Source organism: Lagenorhynchus albirostris, chromosome 3 (genome assembly GCF_949774975.1).
Source record: "Lagenorhynchus albirostris chromosome 3, mLagAlb1.1, whole genome shotgun sequence".
Classification (NCBI taxonomy): Eukaryota; Metazoa; Chordata; class Mammalia; order Artiodactyla; family Delphinidae; genus Lagenorhynchus; species Lagenorhynchus albirostris.
The window spans coordinates 113,270,188-113,288,830 of NC_083097.1; the positions used below are offsets into that span (position 1 = coordinate 113,270,188).

At 43.0% G+C, this 18,643-nt stretch overlaps 1 protein-coding gene and 1 pseudogene across 5 annotated transcripts in view; both read right to left on the reverse strand.

Moving 5' to 3' along the window:
* The window catches only part of TRPC7 (transient receptor potential cation channel subfamily C member 7), a 122,684-nt gene extending 120,513 nt beyond the window's left edge, over positions 1 to 2,171 (reverse strand). For 4 of the 5 annotated variants that reach the window (XM_060146269.1, XM_060146268.1, XM_060146267.1 and 1 more), the window contains exon 1: positions 1,401 to 2,165. In XM_060146269.1, the coding sequence (XP_060002252.1) occupies positions 1,401 to 2,153 (753 nt within the window). In that variant the 5' untranslated portion in view covers positions 2,154 to 2,165. Of the gene's footprint in view, positions 1 to 1,400 lie in introns of all 5 variants that reach the window. The other variant, XM_060146265.1, reaches the window with a different exon arrangement.
* Positions 2,172 to 3,333: 1,162 nt separating this feature from the next.
* LOC132518259 (neuronal vesicle trafficking-associated protein 1-like) lies at positions 3,334 to 13,584 on the reverse strand (annotated as a pseudogene).
* Positions 13,585 to 18,643: the final 5,059 nt, after the last annotated feature.

Genomic DNA, 18,643 nt, shown 5'->3' on the forward strand with positions numbered 1-18,643 from the left:
CCTCTGAATGCCTACATCTCTCTTCCCACTGATTCAGTTCCTTCTGCTCATTAAAGCCTAGCCCAATTCTGTTTCCTCCTTTGAGATCTTCCTGAACAGGATGGTCCATGAGGCCTCCTTTGCTGTGAGTTGGTACCAATCCTTCGCCACCTAATTGTGTCCCATGCAGGGGCAACTCTTGCCCTGACATCTTATTTGGACAATGAACTCCTTTCCTGCCGGTGACATCTTGTGTCAGCCCAACATGTGAAACCTTTTTGCATGCTTCATGGCATCATAGGCTCTGACTGAATGGCAGGATGAGAAATTATGAGCCCAGTTGTATTTTCTACTCTTTCAGCCACACCTTCTGCAGTGGAAGGTATCTTTCAGATAGAGACAAGTGAAACTCTGAGAAGCCCAATGTGTGAATAAGGCCTCTGACTCACAACTTCCCAGAATGGCTAAGAGCTGGCTCTGGGGTCTGAGTGCCTAGATTAAAACAATGGTTTTACTACTTATTGGCTACATGATACCTCTCCACCTCTGTGCCTTCATATAAAATGGACACAATAATGGTACCCATACCAATGGTTGTTGAGGGGATTAAACATCATATAGGTAAGGAACTTAGTGCTTGGTACACAGTAAGTGCCCACTAAATATTTGCTTTTAATTTATTATTAAACTGTCAAAAGAATTAGGTCCCAGTTTTCTCTTTCAGGGGGAGTGACAGTTGACAGTAAAGGCACAGGACCACTATTGAATAATGGACTTTGGAGCTGGGTCTCCATCTCCTGGACTAACCTGGTAGTTCCAAGCATTCTCAGGGGGTGTCGCCTTGGGCCCATCTACTGGGATGACAAGCCCAACTCTACAGAGAGTTTTATTTTTATTTTGGTGTACCTCCTCCTCAGCCCTTTGACATAACTGCAAGCCTTTCTCAATTCAGCAAGCTATTGCTATTGAATCTAGGATCAACACAGTAGTCTAGGATGGGTTAGAGCTATGAACAAAACAAATGTGAAAACTGTACAGGTGAGACAATCAAGAAGTCCAAGACCTGGACTAGGAAACAACCAGAAGTATCCTAGACATTCCTGAGCTGCCTGGGGCAGAGCTGAGACATTTATACTAGAACCACAGTATAATCTTGCCTGTGTGCTGCATGTCTTTTACTGTATGGATTTGCATTTACGTCACCTCTTTACCACATTTATGTGGTTTCAAATATTTCACCTAATGGGCTGCTTTTCCTTCAGGCCTACATCTGCCACACCTTGAGGAAGTTCCCTTCCTCCCTGTGAGCCTGAATAGGCAAGACCCAGTGTTAGACCAGAAGACAACCCATTTGGCTCCTGGACACACCTGGAAGAGCCCACAGGGCAATCTGCCTGCAGGGTGGTAAGTGGGAGAGTTACCTTGAATTCAGTCTCAATGTTGGCTAGTCTGGCTAGCTCATTGCTTAGCTCCAGCGCGGTGAGGACAGGGTCTTCGCTGGACAGGGACAAGTAGGCAGCACTTGCCAGTCCCTTGTAGGCATTCATGCGGGAGCGCGAGTGGCTGAAGGAGTCCTTCCGCTGCTTCTCAGTGCACTCATTGCACTTGCAGAAGTAGTCGTGGGGCCGCTCGATGCGCGCGCCCTTTAGAAGGAGGATATGCACGATCTCATACTCCTGGCAGTGGGCCGCCAGGATGATGGGCGTGATGTCGTGGGAGAAGCGCGTGCCGTCCTCGTCGTAGGCGTAGAAGTCGTCGTCCCGCAGCTCCTGCTCCAGCGGGCTGAGAGTCAGGCGCTGGCCCTGCGCGAAGGCCGGGTGGCTGAGGATGGCCTCCACGATGCGCACGTAGCCCTTGCTGATGGCCAGCAGCAGCGCGTCCCCCACCCGCGCCAGGTTCTCCTTCTTGAGCAGCAGCTCAGTGACCTCCAGGTGCTCGTTGCCCACTGCCAGCTGCAGCGCGTTCTGCCCCATGTAGTCCACGCAGTTGAAGTTGAGGGTCTTGGACTCCTCCAGCATTTTCCTGACCACCGGGATGTTGCCATACTCAGCCGAGTCCAGAAAGCGCTCCTCTTCGGGCGTCAGGCTAGTGCCCTTCTCGTTGAACATGTAGGCGGGACCGCGGATGGCCTGACGGCGGCCCTTTTCCCTCAGTGTCGTGTGCCGGCGCTGCATGTTTCTGAAGGTGCTGCTTCCCAACCTGTGGGGTGATAAGGCAAAGATGCTAGTTACTCTCCCAGGATCCTGCAGGTTCCCCAGGGGCAGAGCAAACAAAAATTGTTGAGATGAAAAAGAATATCGTGATTGGTATATTTTGAGAAGTTATGAAATCTTGCTAGAAATTATTGTCCTGTCACTGAGATTAAGACAAATTTCATAACCCAAACTATTCTTATACTAATGGAAGAATATTGGTTAAGTTACACAGCAGTCTATCCGCCTTGGGTGGAGGAGTGTCCGAAAAGCTGAAATGTGGGTTTAGGCCAAGCTAATGGTGGACGTGGAGAGTGTGAGGTCATGATGTGGCGGAAACAGGCCAAGGGCTGTATGTTTTATTTCCATTTGTGCAAAGTTGAGAATGTCACTTAACTTCCCTGTGCTTTAGTACAATGCTTTTCGGTGCTTTTACCTGTACAATGTGGATAACTTTTGTGGGCCATAGAGTCGGTAGGAGGATTAAATGAGGTAACGTGCATGTAGAAAGTACTCAGTCCATGTTAGTTTTATTGTCCCTTCCTGCCTGTTGATGTGCCTAGTTCTTCAGGGGTTCTGCCACAGAAATGGCCACCATGGATGCTGCTGCCTTTGCTTCAGGTGTATTACCCCACTGAGCTCCCACACTATGACAAAACTGCAGCAACATGCAGGCATGGCCACACACCTCTGTTTCAGTGCTATACTATAGCGGGACTGTGCTTTCGTGCTCGTCCCCATGCAGACTGAGCCCCTACTAAAGGGCAAGTATTGCACGGAGCAGGCCTAGACTCATTGCTGCTTACTGATGGCCGCTGAAGCAGCCTTCCTGAGGAAATTCAGCCACAGTTTCTTAGGATCAAACCTAGATTTTTATGTGGATAGAAAAACAGGTTAATTTATATGCTGGGTTCATTTCTTTCTTTTTTTTAAAATTTAATTTAATTTAATTTTTTTATACAGCAGGTCCTTATTAGTTATCAGTTTTATACATATTGGTGTGTATATGTCAATCCCAATCTCCCAGTTCATCCCACCACCACCATCCCCCCCGTAACGCCCCACTTCCCCCCTTGGTGTCCATACGTTTGTTCTCTACATCTGTGTCTCTGTTTCTGCCCTGCAAACTGGTTCATCTGTACCATTTTTCTAGATTCCACATATATACTGTATGTTTTGGAAGCACATTTCAGGAAACAGTAATGGAGTTGGCCATGACCACCATGCTTGTTCGCAACAGATCTTGCACTATTTGTCATTTATTTTTGATCTAAAAAACCGGGGAAACTTTTGACATGTCCACCAGAAACAACACATTTAAATAACGTGGAAAAAAATGTCCATGAATGTCTTTTTTCTGTTTAATCATCTTACACACTTAGTTTATCTAACTGGCAATTTTGTAAACATATACTTTACTGTCAAGATTCAGGTTGAAACATAATTATCTTAAAAAGATTGTGAATGAAAATGTCATAATTGGACTTGCAAGGTGCGACACCAGCCCTCCTCCTAGCCTTTCCTGCCTGTTTCTTTTTTTTTTTTCTTTTTAACATCTTTATTGGAGTATAATTGCTTTACAATGGTGTGTTACTTTCTGCTTTATAACAAAGTGAATCAGTTATACATATACATATGTTCCCATATCTCTTCCCTCTTGCGTCTCCCTCCCTCCCACCCTCCCTATCCCACCCCTCTAGATGGTCACAAAGCACCAAGCTGATCTCCCTGTGCCATGCGGCTGCTTCCCACTAGCTCTCTGTTTTACGTTTGGTAGTGTATATATGTCCATGCCACTCTCTCACTTTGTCCCAGCTTACCCTTCCCCCTCCCCATATCCTCAAGTCCATTCACTAGTAGGTCTGTGTCTTTATTCCTGTCTTATCCCTAGGTTCTTAGTGACCCTTTCTTTTTTTTTTCCTTAGATTCCATATATATATGTTAGCGTACGGTATTTGTTTTTCTCTTTCTGACTTCACTCTGTATGACAGACTCTAGGTCCATCCACCTCACTACAAATAACTCAATTTCATTTCTTTTTTTATTTTTTCCTTCAATGTATCTTTTTTTTTAACATCTTTATTGGGGTATAATTGCTTTACAATGGTGTGTTAGTTTCTGCTTTATAACAAAGTGAATCAGTTATACATATACATATGTTCCCATATCTCTTCCCTCTTGTGTCTCCCTCCCTCCCACCCTCCCTATCCCACCCCTCCAGGCTGTCACAAAGCACCAAGCCAATATCCCTGTGCCATGCGGCTGCTTCCCACTAGCTATCTACCTTACTACGTTTGTTAGTGTATATATGTCCATGACTCTCTCTCGCTCTGTCACAGCTCACCCTTCCCCCTCCCCATATCCTCAAGTCCGTTCTCCAGTAGGTCTGCGTCTTTATTCCTGTCTTACCCCTAGGTTCTTCATGACATTTTTTTTCTTAAATTCCATATATATGTGTTAGCATATGGTAATTGTCTTTTTCTTTCTGACTTACTTCACTCTGTATGACAGACTCTAGGTCTATCTACCTTATTACAAATAGCTCAATTTCGTTTCCTTTTATGGCTGAGTAATATTCCATTGTATGTATTTGCCATATCTTCTTTATCCATTCATCTGTTGATGGACACTTAGGTTGCTTCCATCTCCTGGCTATTATAAATAGAGCTGCAATGAACATTTTGGTACATGACTCTTTCTGAATTATAGTTTTCTCAGTGTATATGCCCAGTAGTGGGATTGCTGGGTCGTATGGTGGTTCTATTTGTAGTTTTTTAAGGAACCTCCATACTGTTTTTCATAGTGGCTGTATCAATTTACATTCCCAACAGTAGTGCAAGAGTGTTCCCTTTTCTCCACACCCTCTCCAGCATTTACTGTTTCTAGATTTTTTTTTTTTTTTTTTTGCAGTACGTGGGCTTCTCACTGTGGTGGCCTCTCCCATTGCAGAGCACAGGCTCTGGACACGCAGGCTTAGCGGCCATGGCTCACGGGCCTAGCCACTCCGCCGCATGTGGGATTGTCCCAGACCGGGGCACAAACACATGTCGCCTGCATCGGCAGGTGGACTCTCAACCACTGCACCACCAGGGAAGCCCTGTTTCTAGATTTTTTGGTGATGGCCATTCTGACAGGTGTGGGATGATATCTCATTGCAGTTTTGATTTGCATTTCTCTAATGATTAATGATGTTGAGCATTCTTTCATGTATTAGTTGACAATGTGTATATCTTCTTTGGAGAAATGTCTATTTAGGTCTTCTGCCCAATTTTGGAATGGGTTTTGTTATTGAGCTGCATGAGCTGCTTGTAAATTTTAGAGATTAATCCTTTGTCAGCTGCATCATTTGCAAATATTTTCTCCCATTCTGAGGGTTGTCTTTTGGTCTTGTTTATGGTTTCCTTTGCTGGGCAAAAGCTTTTAAGTTTCAGTAGGTCCCATTTGTTTATTTTTGTTTTTATTTCCATTTCTCTAGGAGGTGGGTCAAAAAGAATCTTGCTGTGATTTATGTCATAGAGTGTTCTGCCTATGTTTTCCTCTAAGAGTTTTATAGTTTCTGGCCTTACATTTAGATCTTTAATCCATTTTGAGCTTATTTTTGTGTATGGTGTTAGGGAGTGTTCTAATCTTATACTTTTACATGTACCTGTCCAGTTTTCCCAGCACCACTTATTGAAGAGGCTGTCTTTTCTCCACTGTATATTCTTGCCTCCTTTATCAAAGATAAGGTGACCATATGTGCGTGGGTTTATCACTGGGCTTTCTATCCTCTTCCATTGATCTATATTTCTGTTTTTGTGCCAGTACCATACTGTCTTGATTACTGTAGCTTTGTAGTATAGTCTGAAGTCAGGGAGCCTGATACCTCCAGCTCTGTTTTTCGTTCTCAAGATTGCTTTGGCTATTCCGGGTATTTTGTGTTTCCATACAAATTGTGAAATTTTTTGTTCTAGTTCTGTGAAAAATGCCATTGGTAGTTTGATAGGGATTGCACTGAATCTGTAGTTGCTTTGGGTAGTAGAGTCATTTTCACAATGTTGATTTTTCCAATCCAAGAACATGGTATATCTCTCCATCTATTTGTATCATCTTTAATTTCTTCCATCAGTGTCTTATAATTTTCTGCATGCAAGTCTTTTGTCTCCTTAGGTAGGTTTATTCCTAGATATTTTATTCTTTTTGTTACAATGGTAAATGGGAGTGTTTTCTTAATTTCATTTTCAGATTTTTCAAATTAGTGTATAGGAATGCAAGAGATTTCTATACATTAATATTGTATCCTGCTACTTTACCAAATTCATTGATTAGATCTGGTAGTTTTCTGGTAGCATCTTTGGGATTCTGTATGTACAGTATTATGTCAGCTGCAAACAGTGACAGCTTTACTTCTTCTTTTCCGATTTGCATTCCTTTTATTTCTTTTTCTTCTCTGATTGCTGTGGCTAAAACTTCCAAAACTATGTTGAATAAGGGTGGTGAGAGTGGGCAACCTTCTCTTGTTCCTGATCGTAGTGGAAATGGTTTCAGTTTTTCACCATAGAGGATGATGTTGGCTGTGGGTTTGTCATATATGGCCATTATTATGTTGAGGAAAGTTCCCTCTATGCCTACTTTCTGGAAGGTTTTTATCATAAATGGGTGTTGAATTTTGTCAAAAGCTTTCTCTGCATCTATTGAGATGATCATATGGTTTTTCTCCTTCAATTTGTTAATATGGTGTATCATGTGGATTGATTTGTGTATATTGAAGAACCTTGCATTCCTAGAATAAACCCCACTTGATCATGGTGTGTGATCCTTTTTAATGTGCTGTTGGATTCTGTTTGCTAGTATTTTGTTGAGGATTTTTGCATCTATGTTCATCATGGATATTGGCCAGTAGTTTTCTTTCTTTGTGACATCCTTGTCTGGTTTTGGTATCAGGGTGTTGGTGACCTTGTAGAATGAGTTTGGGAGTGTTCCTCCCTCTGCTATATTTTGGAAGAGTTTGAGAAGGATAGGTGTTAGCTCTTCTCTAAATGTTTGATAGAATTCGCCTGTGAAGCCATCTGGTTCTGGGCTTTTGTTTGTTGGAAGATTTTTAATCACAGTTTCAATTTCAGAGCTTGTGATTGGTCTGTTCATATTTTCTATTTCTTCCTGATTCAGTCTCGGCAGGTTGTGCATTTCTAAGAATTTATCCATTTCTTCCAGGTTGTCCATTTTATTGGCATAGAGATGCTTGTAGTAATCTCTCATGATGTTTTGTATTCCTGCAGTGTCAGTTGTTACTTCTCCTTTTTCATTTCTAATTCTATTGATTTGAGTCTTCTCCCTTTTTTTCTTGATGAGTCTGGCTAATGGTTTATCAACTTTGTTTATCTTGTCAAAGAACCAGCTTTTACTTTTATTGATCTTTGCTATTGTTTCCTTCATTTCTTTTTCATTTATTTCTGATCTGATCTTTTGTTTTGTTTTGTTTTGTTTTTTTGTGTTATGCGGGCCTCTCACTGTTGTGGCCTCTCCTGTTGCGGAGCACAGGCTCCGGACGCACAGGCTCAGCAGCCATGGCTCACGGGCCCAGCCGCTCTGCGGCATGTGGAATCTTCCCGGACTGGGGCATGAACCAGTGCCCCTTGCATCGGCAGGCGGACTCTCAACCACTGCGCCACCAGGGAAGCCCTGATCTGATCTTTATGATTTCTTTCCTTCTGCTAACTTTGGGGTTTTTTTATTCTTCTTTTTCTAATTGCATTAGGTGCAAGGTTAGGTTGTTTATTCGAGATGTTTCCTGTTTCTTAAGGTAGGATTGTATTGCTATAAACTTCCCTCTTAGAACTGCTTTTGCTGCATCCCATAGGTTTTGGGTCGTCCTGTCTGCTTTGTCATTTGTTTCTAGGTATTTTCTGATTTCCTCTTTGATTTCTTCAGTGATCACTTTGTTATTAAGTAGTGTATTGTTTAGCCTCCATGTGTTTTTGGGTTTTTTTGGCGGTACGCAGGCCTCTCACTGCTGTGTTCTCTCTTGTTGCGGAGCACAGGCTCCAGAGCACAGGCTCAGAGGCCATGGCTCACGGGCCCAGCCGCTCCGCGGCATATGGGATCTTCCCGGACCGGGGCACGAACCCACGTCCTCTGCATTGGCATGCAGACTCTCAACCACTGTGCCACCAGAGAAGCCGTCTCCGTGTGTTTGTATTTTTTACAGATTGTTTCCTGTAATTGATATCTAGTCTTATAGAGTTGTGGTCAGAAAAGATACTTGATACAATTTCAATTTTCTTAAATTTACCCAGGCTTGATTTGTGACCCAAGATATGATCTATCCTGGAGAATGTTCCATGAGCACTTGAGAAAAATGTGTATTCTGTTGTTTTTGGATGGATGTCCTATAAATATCAATTAAGTCCATCTTGTTTAATGTATCATTTAAAGCTTGTGTTTCCTTATTTATTTTCATTTTGGATGATCTGTCCATTGGTGAAAGTGGGGTGTTAAAGTCCCCTACTATGAATGTGTTACTGTCGATTTCCCCTTTTATGGCTGTTAGTATTTGCCTTATGTATTGAGGTGCTCCTATGTTGGGTGCAGAAAGATTTACAATTGTTATATCTTCTTGGATCGATCCCTTGATCATTATGTAGTGTCCTTCTTTGTCTCTTCTAATAGTTTTTATTTTAAAGTCTATTTTGTGTGATATGGGAATTGCTGCTCCACTTTCCTTTTGATTTCCATTTGCATGAAATATCTTTTTCCATCCCCTCACTTTCAGTGTGTATGTGTCCCTAGGTCTGAAGTGGGTCTCTTGTAGACAGCATGTATATGGGTCTTGTTTTTGTATCCATTCAGTCAGTCTGTGTCTTTTGGTGGGAGCATTTAATCCATTTATATTTAAGGTAATTATTGATATGTATGTTCCTATCCCCATTGTCTTAATTGTTTTGGGTTTGTTATTGTAGGTCTTCTCCTTCTCTTGTGTTTCTTGCCTAGAGAAGTTCCTTTAACATTTGTTGTAAAGCTGGTTTGGTGGTGCTGAACACTCTCAGCTTTTGCTTGTCTGTAAAGGTGTTAATTTCTCCATCAAATCTGAATGAGTTCCTTGCTGGGTAGAGTAATCTTGGTTGTAGGTTCTTCTCCTTCATCACTTTAAATATGTCCTGCCAGTCCCTTCTGGCTTGCAGAGTTCTGCTGAAAGATCAGCTGTTAACCTTATGGGGATTCCCTTGTGTGTTATTTGTTGTTTTTCCCTTGCTGCTTTTAATATGTTTTTTTTGTATTTAATTTTTGACAGTTTGATTAATATGTGTCTTGGCGTGTTTCTCCTTGGATTTATCCTGTATGGGACTCTCTGTGCTTCCTGGACTTGATTAACTAGTTCCTTTCCCATATTAGGGAAGTTTTCAACTATAATCTCTTCAAGTATTTTCTCAGTCCCTTTCTTTTTCTCTTCTTCTTCTGGAACCCGTATAATTCGAATGTTGGTGCATTTATTGTTGTCCCAGAGGTCTCTGAGACTGTCCTCAGTTCTTTTCATTCTTTTTTCTTTTTTCTGCTCTGCAGTAGTTATTTCCACTATTTTATCTTCCAGGTCACTTATCAGTTCTTCTGCCTCAGTTATTCTGCTACTGATCCCTTTTAGAGTATTTTTAATTTCCTTTATTGTGTTGTTCATCGTTGCTTGTTTCATCTTTAGTTCTTCTAGGTCCTTGTTAAATGTTTCTTGCATTTTCTCTATGCTGTTTCCAAGATTTTGGATCATCTTTACTATCATTATTCTGAATACTTTTTCAGGTAGACTGCCTATTTCCTCTTCATTTGTTAGGTCTGGTGGGGTTTTACCTTGCTTTTTCATCTGCTGTGTGTTCTTCTGTCTTCTCATTTTGCTTATCTTACTGTGTTTGGGTTCTACTTTTTGCAGGCTGCCGGTTCGTAGTTCCCATATTTTTTGGTGTCTGTCCCCAGTGGCTAAAGTTGGTTCAGTGGGTTGTGTAGGCTTCCTTGTGGAGGGGACTAGTGCCTATGTTCTGGTGGATGAGGCTGGATCTTGTCTTTCTGGTGGGCAGGTCCACGTCTGGTGGTGTGTTTTGGGGTGTCTGTGGCCTTATTATGATTTTAGGCAGCCTCTCTTCTTATGGGTGGGGTTGTGTTCCTGTCTTGCTAGTTGTTTGACATAGGGTGTCCAGCACTGTTGCTTGCTGGTCGTTGAGTGAAGCTGGGTGTTGGTGTTGAGATGGGATCTCTGGGAGAGTTTCGCCGTTTGAAGTTACGTGGAGTTGGGAGGTCTCTTGTGGACCAGTGTCCTGAAGTTGGCTCTCCCACCTCAGAGGCATAGCACTGACTCCTGGCTGCAGCACCAAGTGCCTCTCATCCACACGGCTCAGAATAAAAGGGAGAAAAAGTAGAAAGAAAGAAAGAAAGAGGATAAAATAAAGTAAGATAAAATAAAATATAGTTATTAAAATAAAAGATACAAAATAATTATTAAGAAAAAAAATTTTTTTAAGTAAAAAAAACAAACAAGAAAAAAAAAAACTGGACGGACAGAACCCTAGGACAAATGGTGAAAGCAAAGCTATACAGACAAAATCTCACACAGAAGCATACACATACACACTCACAAATAGCGGAAAAGGGGAAAAAATAATATATCGTTGTTCCCAAAGTCCACCTCCTCAATTTGGGATGATTCGTTGTCTGTTCAGGTGTTCCACAGATGCAGGGTGCATCAAGTTGACTGTGGAGATTTAATCCGCTGCTCCTGGGGCTGCTGGGAGAGATTTCCCTTTCTCTTCTTCGTTCGCACAGCTACGGGGGTTCAGCTTTGGATTTGGCCCCGGCTCTGCGTTTAGGTCGCCTGTGGGTGTCTGTTCTTTGCTCAGACAGGATGGGGTTAAAGGAGCAGTTGCTTCGGGGACTCTGGCTCACTCAGGCTGGGGGGGACGGAGGGGCACGGATTGAGGGGGGAGCCTGCGGCGGCAGAGGTCAGCGTGACGTTGTACCAGCCTGAGGCGCTCCGTGCGTTCTCCCGGGGAAGTTTTCCCTGGATCACAGGACCCTGACAGTGGCAGGCTGCACAGGCTCCCGGGACGGGAGGTATCGGTAGTGTCCTGTGCTCGCACACAGGCTTCTTGGTGGCGGCAGCAGCAACCATGGCGTCTCATGCCCGTCTCTGGGGTCCGCGCTGTTAGCCGCGGCTCGCGCCCGTCTCTGGAGCTCCTTTAAGCGGCGCTCTGAATCCCCTCTCCTCGCGCACCAGGAAACAAAGAGGGAAGAAAAAGTCTCTTGCCTCTTCGGCAGGTCCAGACCTTTTCCCGGACTCTCTCCCGGCTAGCCGTGGCGCACTAACCCTTCAGGCTGTGTTCACGCCGCCAACCCCAGTCCTCTCCCTGAGATCCGACCTCCAACCTCCGAAGCCCGAGCCTCAGCTCCCAGCCCCTGCCCACCCCGTCGGGGGAGCAGACAAGCCTCTCGGGCTGGTGAGTGCTGGTTGGCACCGGTCCTCTGTGCAGGAATCTTTCCGCTTTGCCCTCCGCGCCCCTGTTGCTGTGCTCTCCTCTGTGGCTCCGAAGCTTCCCCACTCCGCCACCAGCAGTCTCCACCCGTGAAGGGGCTTCCAAGTGTGTGGAAACCTTTCCTCCTTCACAGCTCCCTCCCACTGGTGCAGGTCCTGTCCCTATTCTTTTGTCTCTGTTTTTTCTTTTGCCCTACTCAGGTACGTGGGGGAGTTTCTTGCCTTTTGGGAGGTCTGAGGTCTTCTGCCAGCATTCAGTAGGTGTTCTGTAGGAGTTGTTCCACGTGTAGGTGTATTTCTGATGTATCTGTGGGGAGGAAGGTGATCTCCGCGTCTTACTCTTCCGCCATCTTCCCCCTCTTCCTGCCTGTTTCTTACATCAAAGGAGTTAACATCTGTCCCACAAAATAAAAATTAAAGTAGCCTTGGCTTACCAGCAGTTACACGTTCACTTTTCTCACCCAGCTAATTAAAACTAAGTAGCTAATACGGCTGTTGTTGCCAACTTATTCATAATAGATGTGAACAAAAGGGCCAGTAGGTTTCATTCCTACTCAGCCCATCACAGAGCAGACGGACTAGCTACAGGGAGATGGGTTCTGCAACCTGTGGCCCCGGATCCCTTCTTCCCAGAGTCCCCACCTCACATGCTCTGACCCAGTCCACATGCACTGAGGGAAACATGGCTCCCCTGCCCAGTGGGCACCCTCTGTACTGAGAGGGAGCCTTCTGCCCGCAGCAGTGACCACGGCCCGAGCCGACCTGCTGCAGCGCCTGCACACTCAGTAGTGAGCACGGGGCAGGCGAGGGCACAACTGCGACCTGATGGCATCTTTCCTTCCTTCCCTCTGCTGCTCACTATGGTGCGTCTTGACCATTGGCACTATTGCCATTGGCGGGAGGTAGGAAGAAACGTGCAGTACATCTTGGTCTTAGCAAAGCAAGGGATCACTCTAGATATGGCTATGGAGTCAGGTTTGCAAACGGCAAGGTAGTTAAAAAAAAAAATCTATCCCACAAAGTGCATATTTATCTGAAGTCGAATCCCTTGCATATCCAGTGTAAATTTATTTTTTGACAGCATCCAATAAATCCCAGTAAAGTCGCTAAATTAAGATTCTTTAACATGGCAAGTGGTGTCAGAGCTCTTTTAGCAATGCTGATATGCCCTTGATTTTATGCCATGGTGGTCTGCAGCAAGCTGTATTTGCAAAGCAGCATTAGCAAACAGAAGCAGTTGCACCATACTTGAGTAACCTCTAAATTATCAGTAATTCTATCTAATGAAATGTCCCTCAGAGTCCCTTTGTTACCTTCCAGTGACACTGTAAGGAACCTGCCCATCTCGCTAAGCAGATTTCTCAGCAGCCTCAGTCTCCTGCTCTGAGAGCTTCTCTTCGGACAGAACTGACATCCACGGCGACACCGAGTGGGTGATGCTCTGCTTGGCCAGGTTGTGGTGGTTGATGACGGTGTAAAATTTCTCCCGGACGTTGGAGTCTTGCTCCGCATGGTAGCTCTCCAAGCCTCCTGGGATGCACTGGGTGTTCTTGAGGGTGAAGCCATCGGGACAGGCACGGTCATAGTTGTACAACTTGTAGACGACCAGGAAGATGACACAGGTGAGAAAGACCAGGGCAAAGAAGACCAGCACAGACACCTTGAACCTCTTGGTAACACCCTCAGTGATGCTGACAGTGAACTTGGTATCTTGGGAGGACGTGCTTTGCCTTTATTTCAGTCAGGTTCATTTTCAGTCTTAGTTTTCACGACCACCTTATCCAGGGGCGGGAACTGCAGCTGATTGACATCAAGGGGCGTCATCAGGGGGGTGGTGTCGAAGCCATCCTCCAGCAGCGGCTGCTTGGTGCCCTTCTCTGTGAAATTATTTCCCACCTTCACCATGGTTCCGGGAGACCCGAGGCTGCCACCCCACGCCCGGCTCTGGCAGGTCTGGGCTCCGACCATGCTCTGAGCCTCCGTGTTGCCCGCTCCCGCTCACAGCAATCTCAGACGAAGATCTTGAGACAAGTGGGGCTGAGAGACAGGCTTTCAAGTTGAAAGGTCTAGAGTTGGAATCCTGGCTCCACCTTTTGCCAGCCTTGTGACTCTGGACAAGTTACTGAACCTTTTAGTTTGTCAGGCTTTTAAAATGGCAGACTGGGGATAATAATAGCTGTCGTGTAATTTGAGCTTGAGCTGGATATCCCATCTCTAGCTCACTTGGACTCCTTGAGCAGGTTCCCAGTTCAAGATGCTTTAACTGTAAAATAGAGAGTCTGGACCAGGTCCCTAAGTCTCTACCCACAAACTTTTTTATTTTCCGGTTGGCCCTACCCACATTTTCTAGCCTCTTTTTCTAGTCTACCCACACTCATATTATTCAAATAATATTAAAATGGCATACATTTCAATAAGAAAGTATCTGTTCTAAAGAGTAAGCACTTGGGGGTTGGTTTTGAACTATTTTCCATCTTCCTAGTTGTCTTTTTGTTATTGGTCATGTCTCCATGCATTGAGTACTTCACTGAAGTCATTTGTAAAAGATAAACAAAAGTAATCACAGAAGAAGGCTTTTAAAATATACCTGGTATTTTGAGATTAAAAAAAAAAGTATTGTCATTCAGTCTTGTGATTTTTAAAAATTTGGGCTCTATTTAGTTTTCTGCTCATTTTACCTTCTGACGTGCTCAAACCCTTCTGGTGTTAGCTCCTTTTGGGGCCCCAATCTGGTAAAAAGCAGAGACTTGGAGGTCAGACTTTGTACTCTGATCCTGCTTGGGCCTGAGTCACACTTCTTGGGAGAAGCTGCTAAACTATTCAGTGGAGCAGCTTCTTCATCTGCAAAAAAGTAAAAGGAATAATGGTGGGCAACTCCTTCAAAAGGCAACTGTGGGGGCTTCCCTGGTGGTGCAGTGGTTGAGAGTCTGCCTGCCGATGCAGGGGACACGGGTTCATGCCCCGGTCCAGGAAGATCCCACATGCCGCGGAGTGGCTGGGCCCGTGAGTCATGGCTGCTGAGCCTGCGCGTCCAGAGCCTGCGCTCTGCAATGGGAGAGGCCACAACAGTGAGAGGCCCGCGTACCACAAAAAAAAAAAAAAAAAAATGGCAACTGTGGGTGATAAATCCTGATAGAGTGCTCCTCTCTTCTTTAGGAAGAGCTTCTGAACTGCCATCCACTTTTCTAAATTGTACGTTGATAAAAAATTGCTAGGGAGGATTCCCAGAATTCAAGTTTATGAGCCCATTTCTCTCAACAATGCCATCATTCCAGGGAGGGAGGGTGCTCGTTGATGCCAATGCAGACCGTAGATTGAGATTCCAAAGGAGATCTTTACAGGAGAGGGAAAGACTCACAAATTGGGCACAGTGTTTATTATTATAAGTTCTTTTAGAAGGAGAGGAGGTAACTGAGTTGAAAGCTAAGCAGTCATCTCTTTTGTGTCCCCAAAGGGCCTTGTTTCAGAAGAGGATGTGAACTCAGTTTCAAGGTCTGTTATCTGGGGACACACACTCAGGTGGGAATTAAGCCCACAAAAGACTAAAACTCTTTGTCATGGAATTTCTCAGCCTGTCCTGTGATGATGCTTCTCCCTTCTCAGGAGCACCTCTCTGGACTTGCCGTCACAGCTCAACCTGAGAAAAGACTCAAGAGCACCTGAGCAGTGTTTCAGAGACGTAACAGTAACTGTCCTAGCAGGAGCCGGAGCTTGAGCTTCATTCCACATCACTTTTCCACTGGAGGTCTGCTCAGGAGGGAGAATAGGTCAGGTGCCAAGGTCAAAAGTACACAACTATTACACAGCAGTGAGCCGTGGAGCGATTAATTCAAAGGAAATATAATAACTACTGAACCAAGTCAGAGCAGAGAAAAATTTCTCAAGGAACACATAAGTACCCAATCTAAATTCAGAGTCCATATGGATGTCATAGACGCTGTAGCCTACAAACTTAAAGGATGTTAAAGCATCGTTTGTTAATTCCCTTCATTAAATAAACAAACAAACATAAAAAACAAGGTGTTAACGTTCTCATTTTCAGGTGGAGAAACTGAGGTAGATGAAGCAAAATGACTAAACCTCAGGGCAGATAAGTTCTGTGCAAGAGTTGCACATCATATAAATCTTGATGTTTCTGTAATAATCATGTTTTATCAAAGAAAAAAAAATGTGTGTGGCTAGTATTTGTCAGAAGTTAAAATGTCTTTATTACTTCCCATGCGTTTTCCTGAATGACTTTGAAAGCAGACACTCAGATATAGCAAGAAATAAACAAGCCTTTCTTTCCCATCCTTAAATACCTCAGCTTTGACTTACATTTGGATGCTCACAGAATTGTCAGTTCAGCTCCTTTCCTTACAGAATCTGGTGTTGATGAAACATTATGGGCCTTCAAATCATGTATGCATACAAGAGTATACTGGGACATTCCTACTCCATGGGATTACTCTTAACATAAGGGGTTTCACAGCAAACCCTGGAGCTATGTGAATTGATTCAGATATTGATGGAGGCCTTTTAACCTCACTGGGAGTCTTATTAGCTCCGATTTCTATTCTAATGATACTTTCAAAACACTTGTTTTATTTTTTCAGCTTTGTTAAGGTGTAATTGACAAAATTATAAAATATTTAAAGTCCACATTGTGGTGATTTGATATATATTTATATGTTTTGGTTAGAACATTTAAGTCCTCTCTTAGCAGATTTCAATTATATAATACAGTGTTATCAACTATAGTTACCATGTTTTACATTAGATCTTCAGACCTTATTCATCTTATAGCTGAAAGTTTGTACCCTTTTACCAACCTCTCCCTATTTCCCCCATTTAAACATTTATATACCTATGAAAATATTTAGCCACTGCATCTTTGCCATTTAATCTTGACACAATAGATAATCAGGCTTTAGCCATACTTTTCATATGGGTTGGAAAGACTCCACAAAAGATGATATGTCAGAAAGATAGTCATTTGGTCCACAATAGCTGGAGGACAAAGCTCACACTCATGAATCAGATGTGTTGCTCTGTTGGACTCTGGGGATCCTGTCAGTTTTACTGCCAATAATGAGCAAAATGATTCTCCCTAAAATGCAGTTAGCATTTAATTGCTCCTTCTTTAATTTTTTTCTTAAAAATGAACTTTGAATGCACATGCCTTTTTATTTGCATATATTATTGAGATAAGTGATCAAACTCATCAAACACCTCAATTAAGATACTGTGTATCTTTTCCATTTTCCATAAATGCATACATTGACATTTGATGTCATTGAGAAGGGTTTCAGTGGAAACAAAACCATATTTGAGAGGAGGACTGATTATTAAACTCCCTCTTGATCCCTTGGTTGCTATTTTTATCAAGCTGCTCTTACAGATGCATCAGCCAGTCTGAAGGAAGCCAGATGTCAGTGATCCATAAAAAGTATGAATTCTACACCCTAAGTCCCGCTGCAAAAGAGCATGACCACAGCGCCTTTTGGAGACAGGGACTGTGGTTAATTACTGATGAAGCAAAGGCCACACTTAATCACAATGTCTTTTTAGTGATATTTGTTGTAGTTTTTATAAAATTGCTACATGCACCGTAGGTCTTTGTAGAAATTATCCAAGCCTGAAACGAATTTAGTCTGTAACATTCCACAACTTAGAACCAGATAAAATCCAGGAGTCAGGTCAGCCATCCAGGAAAACCTAGTTCTGGTCTGTATATCCTCTTTCAAGTGTACATATTGTGAGTTTTAGTTCAGAGCAACAGTGATGAAATAGTCAAGTGATTTCGAGTTTTCTCCTAAACCTCAGTTCCCTTGCCAGTAGAAAGGAAGTGTTAAAATCCACCCTCCATGGGCCTCAAGACTACAGTCAAGATGAAATAATGTGTATCAAATGCCCTGGATACTGTAAAGCCTTATACAAATGTCCATGACAATAATGATGAACACCTTACATATCAGTACATTTAAGTAAATGATTATAAATTGGCTTACATTTTACTCTACACTGATATATAAAGCTTAGCTATTTTTCTAAATAATAGCTAGAGGTAACATATATTACACATTTGCCATGTGCCAGATACTGTGCTAACTGCTTTATGAGTTGTTTTAAATTCACACAAATCGTATGATAAGCTTGGCTATTGTCCTTAATGACTAATCCTAATGATTAACACTTATTACACATTAACCACATTGCAGGTACCATGCTGAGTACTTTACATGCATTATCACTTTAAATCCTCATAAACTGTATGATATATTTGCTATTGTCATTCCCATTTAACAGGTGATAAAGTGAAGCTCAGGTAAATTAACTTTTGCCTATACAACTTGTGAGGCTGAATGATTTGTGAGTGGTAGACCTACTGTTAGGAGTCTAATCTGTCTGATTTCAAAGCCTGTGCTTTTAGCTGGTATGCCACTGCCATCCATCTTCCTCATGCATTTTTTCTAAATTTCCTTAGACTGTAAATTTTCCCTCTAGAGTGCAGGATCCTTGAGGGCAGGGGAATTACTTGTTTATATGGTATATGTACCTGGCACCCGATGCTTGGCATATGGTGCATGGTCAAATAACGTAATTCTTAAATACTTGACTTTGGGTTGGTTATTAAAGAAGGCCAATAAAACAGAGGTATTAATGTTTACTAGCGTCCTCTTTCTTAGAAATACAGGAGCCATGTAATCCTATAAATACTGTTTCCTATTTGTAACTGACAACTTTTAAAATAAGGTATGAGTTGCAAAGGAAAAATTAGTTTCCAATTAGCTGCACTATAAATAATGGCCCATAAGTTGCTAGGTGAGACTGCTCATATCAGAGGGTATATTAAGTCTTTTTTTTTGTTTGTTTGTTTGTTTTTGTATTTAGTCTTGTGGGTGACTTGGGCAGATGACTGAAGCAGGCGTTCCCACTGCTTCAGAATACTCCTAAATGTTTTTTAATGTATTTCTAAAGGCATCCAACTTATTTCTAAAGT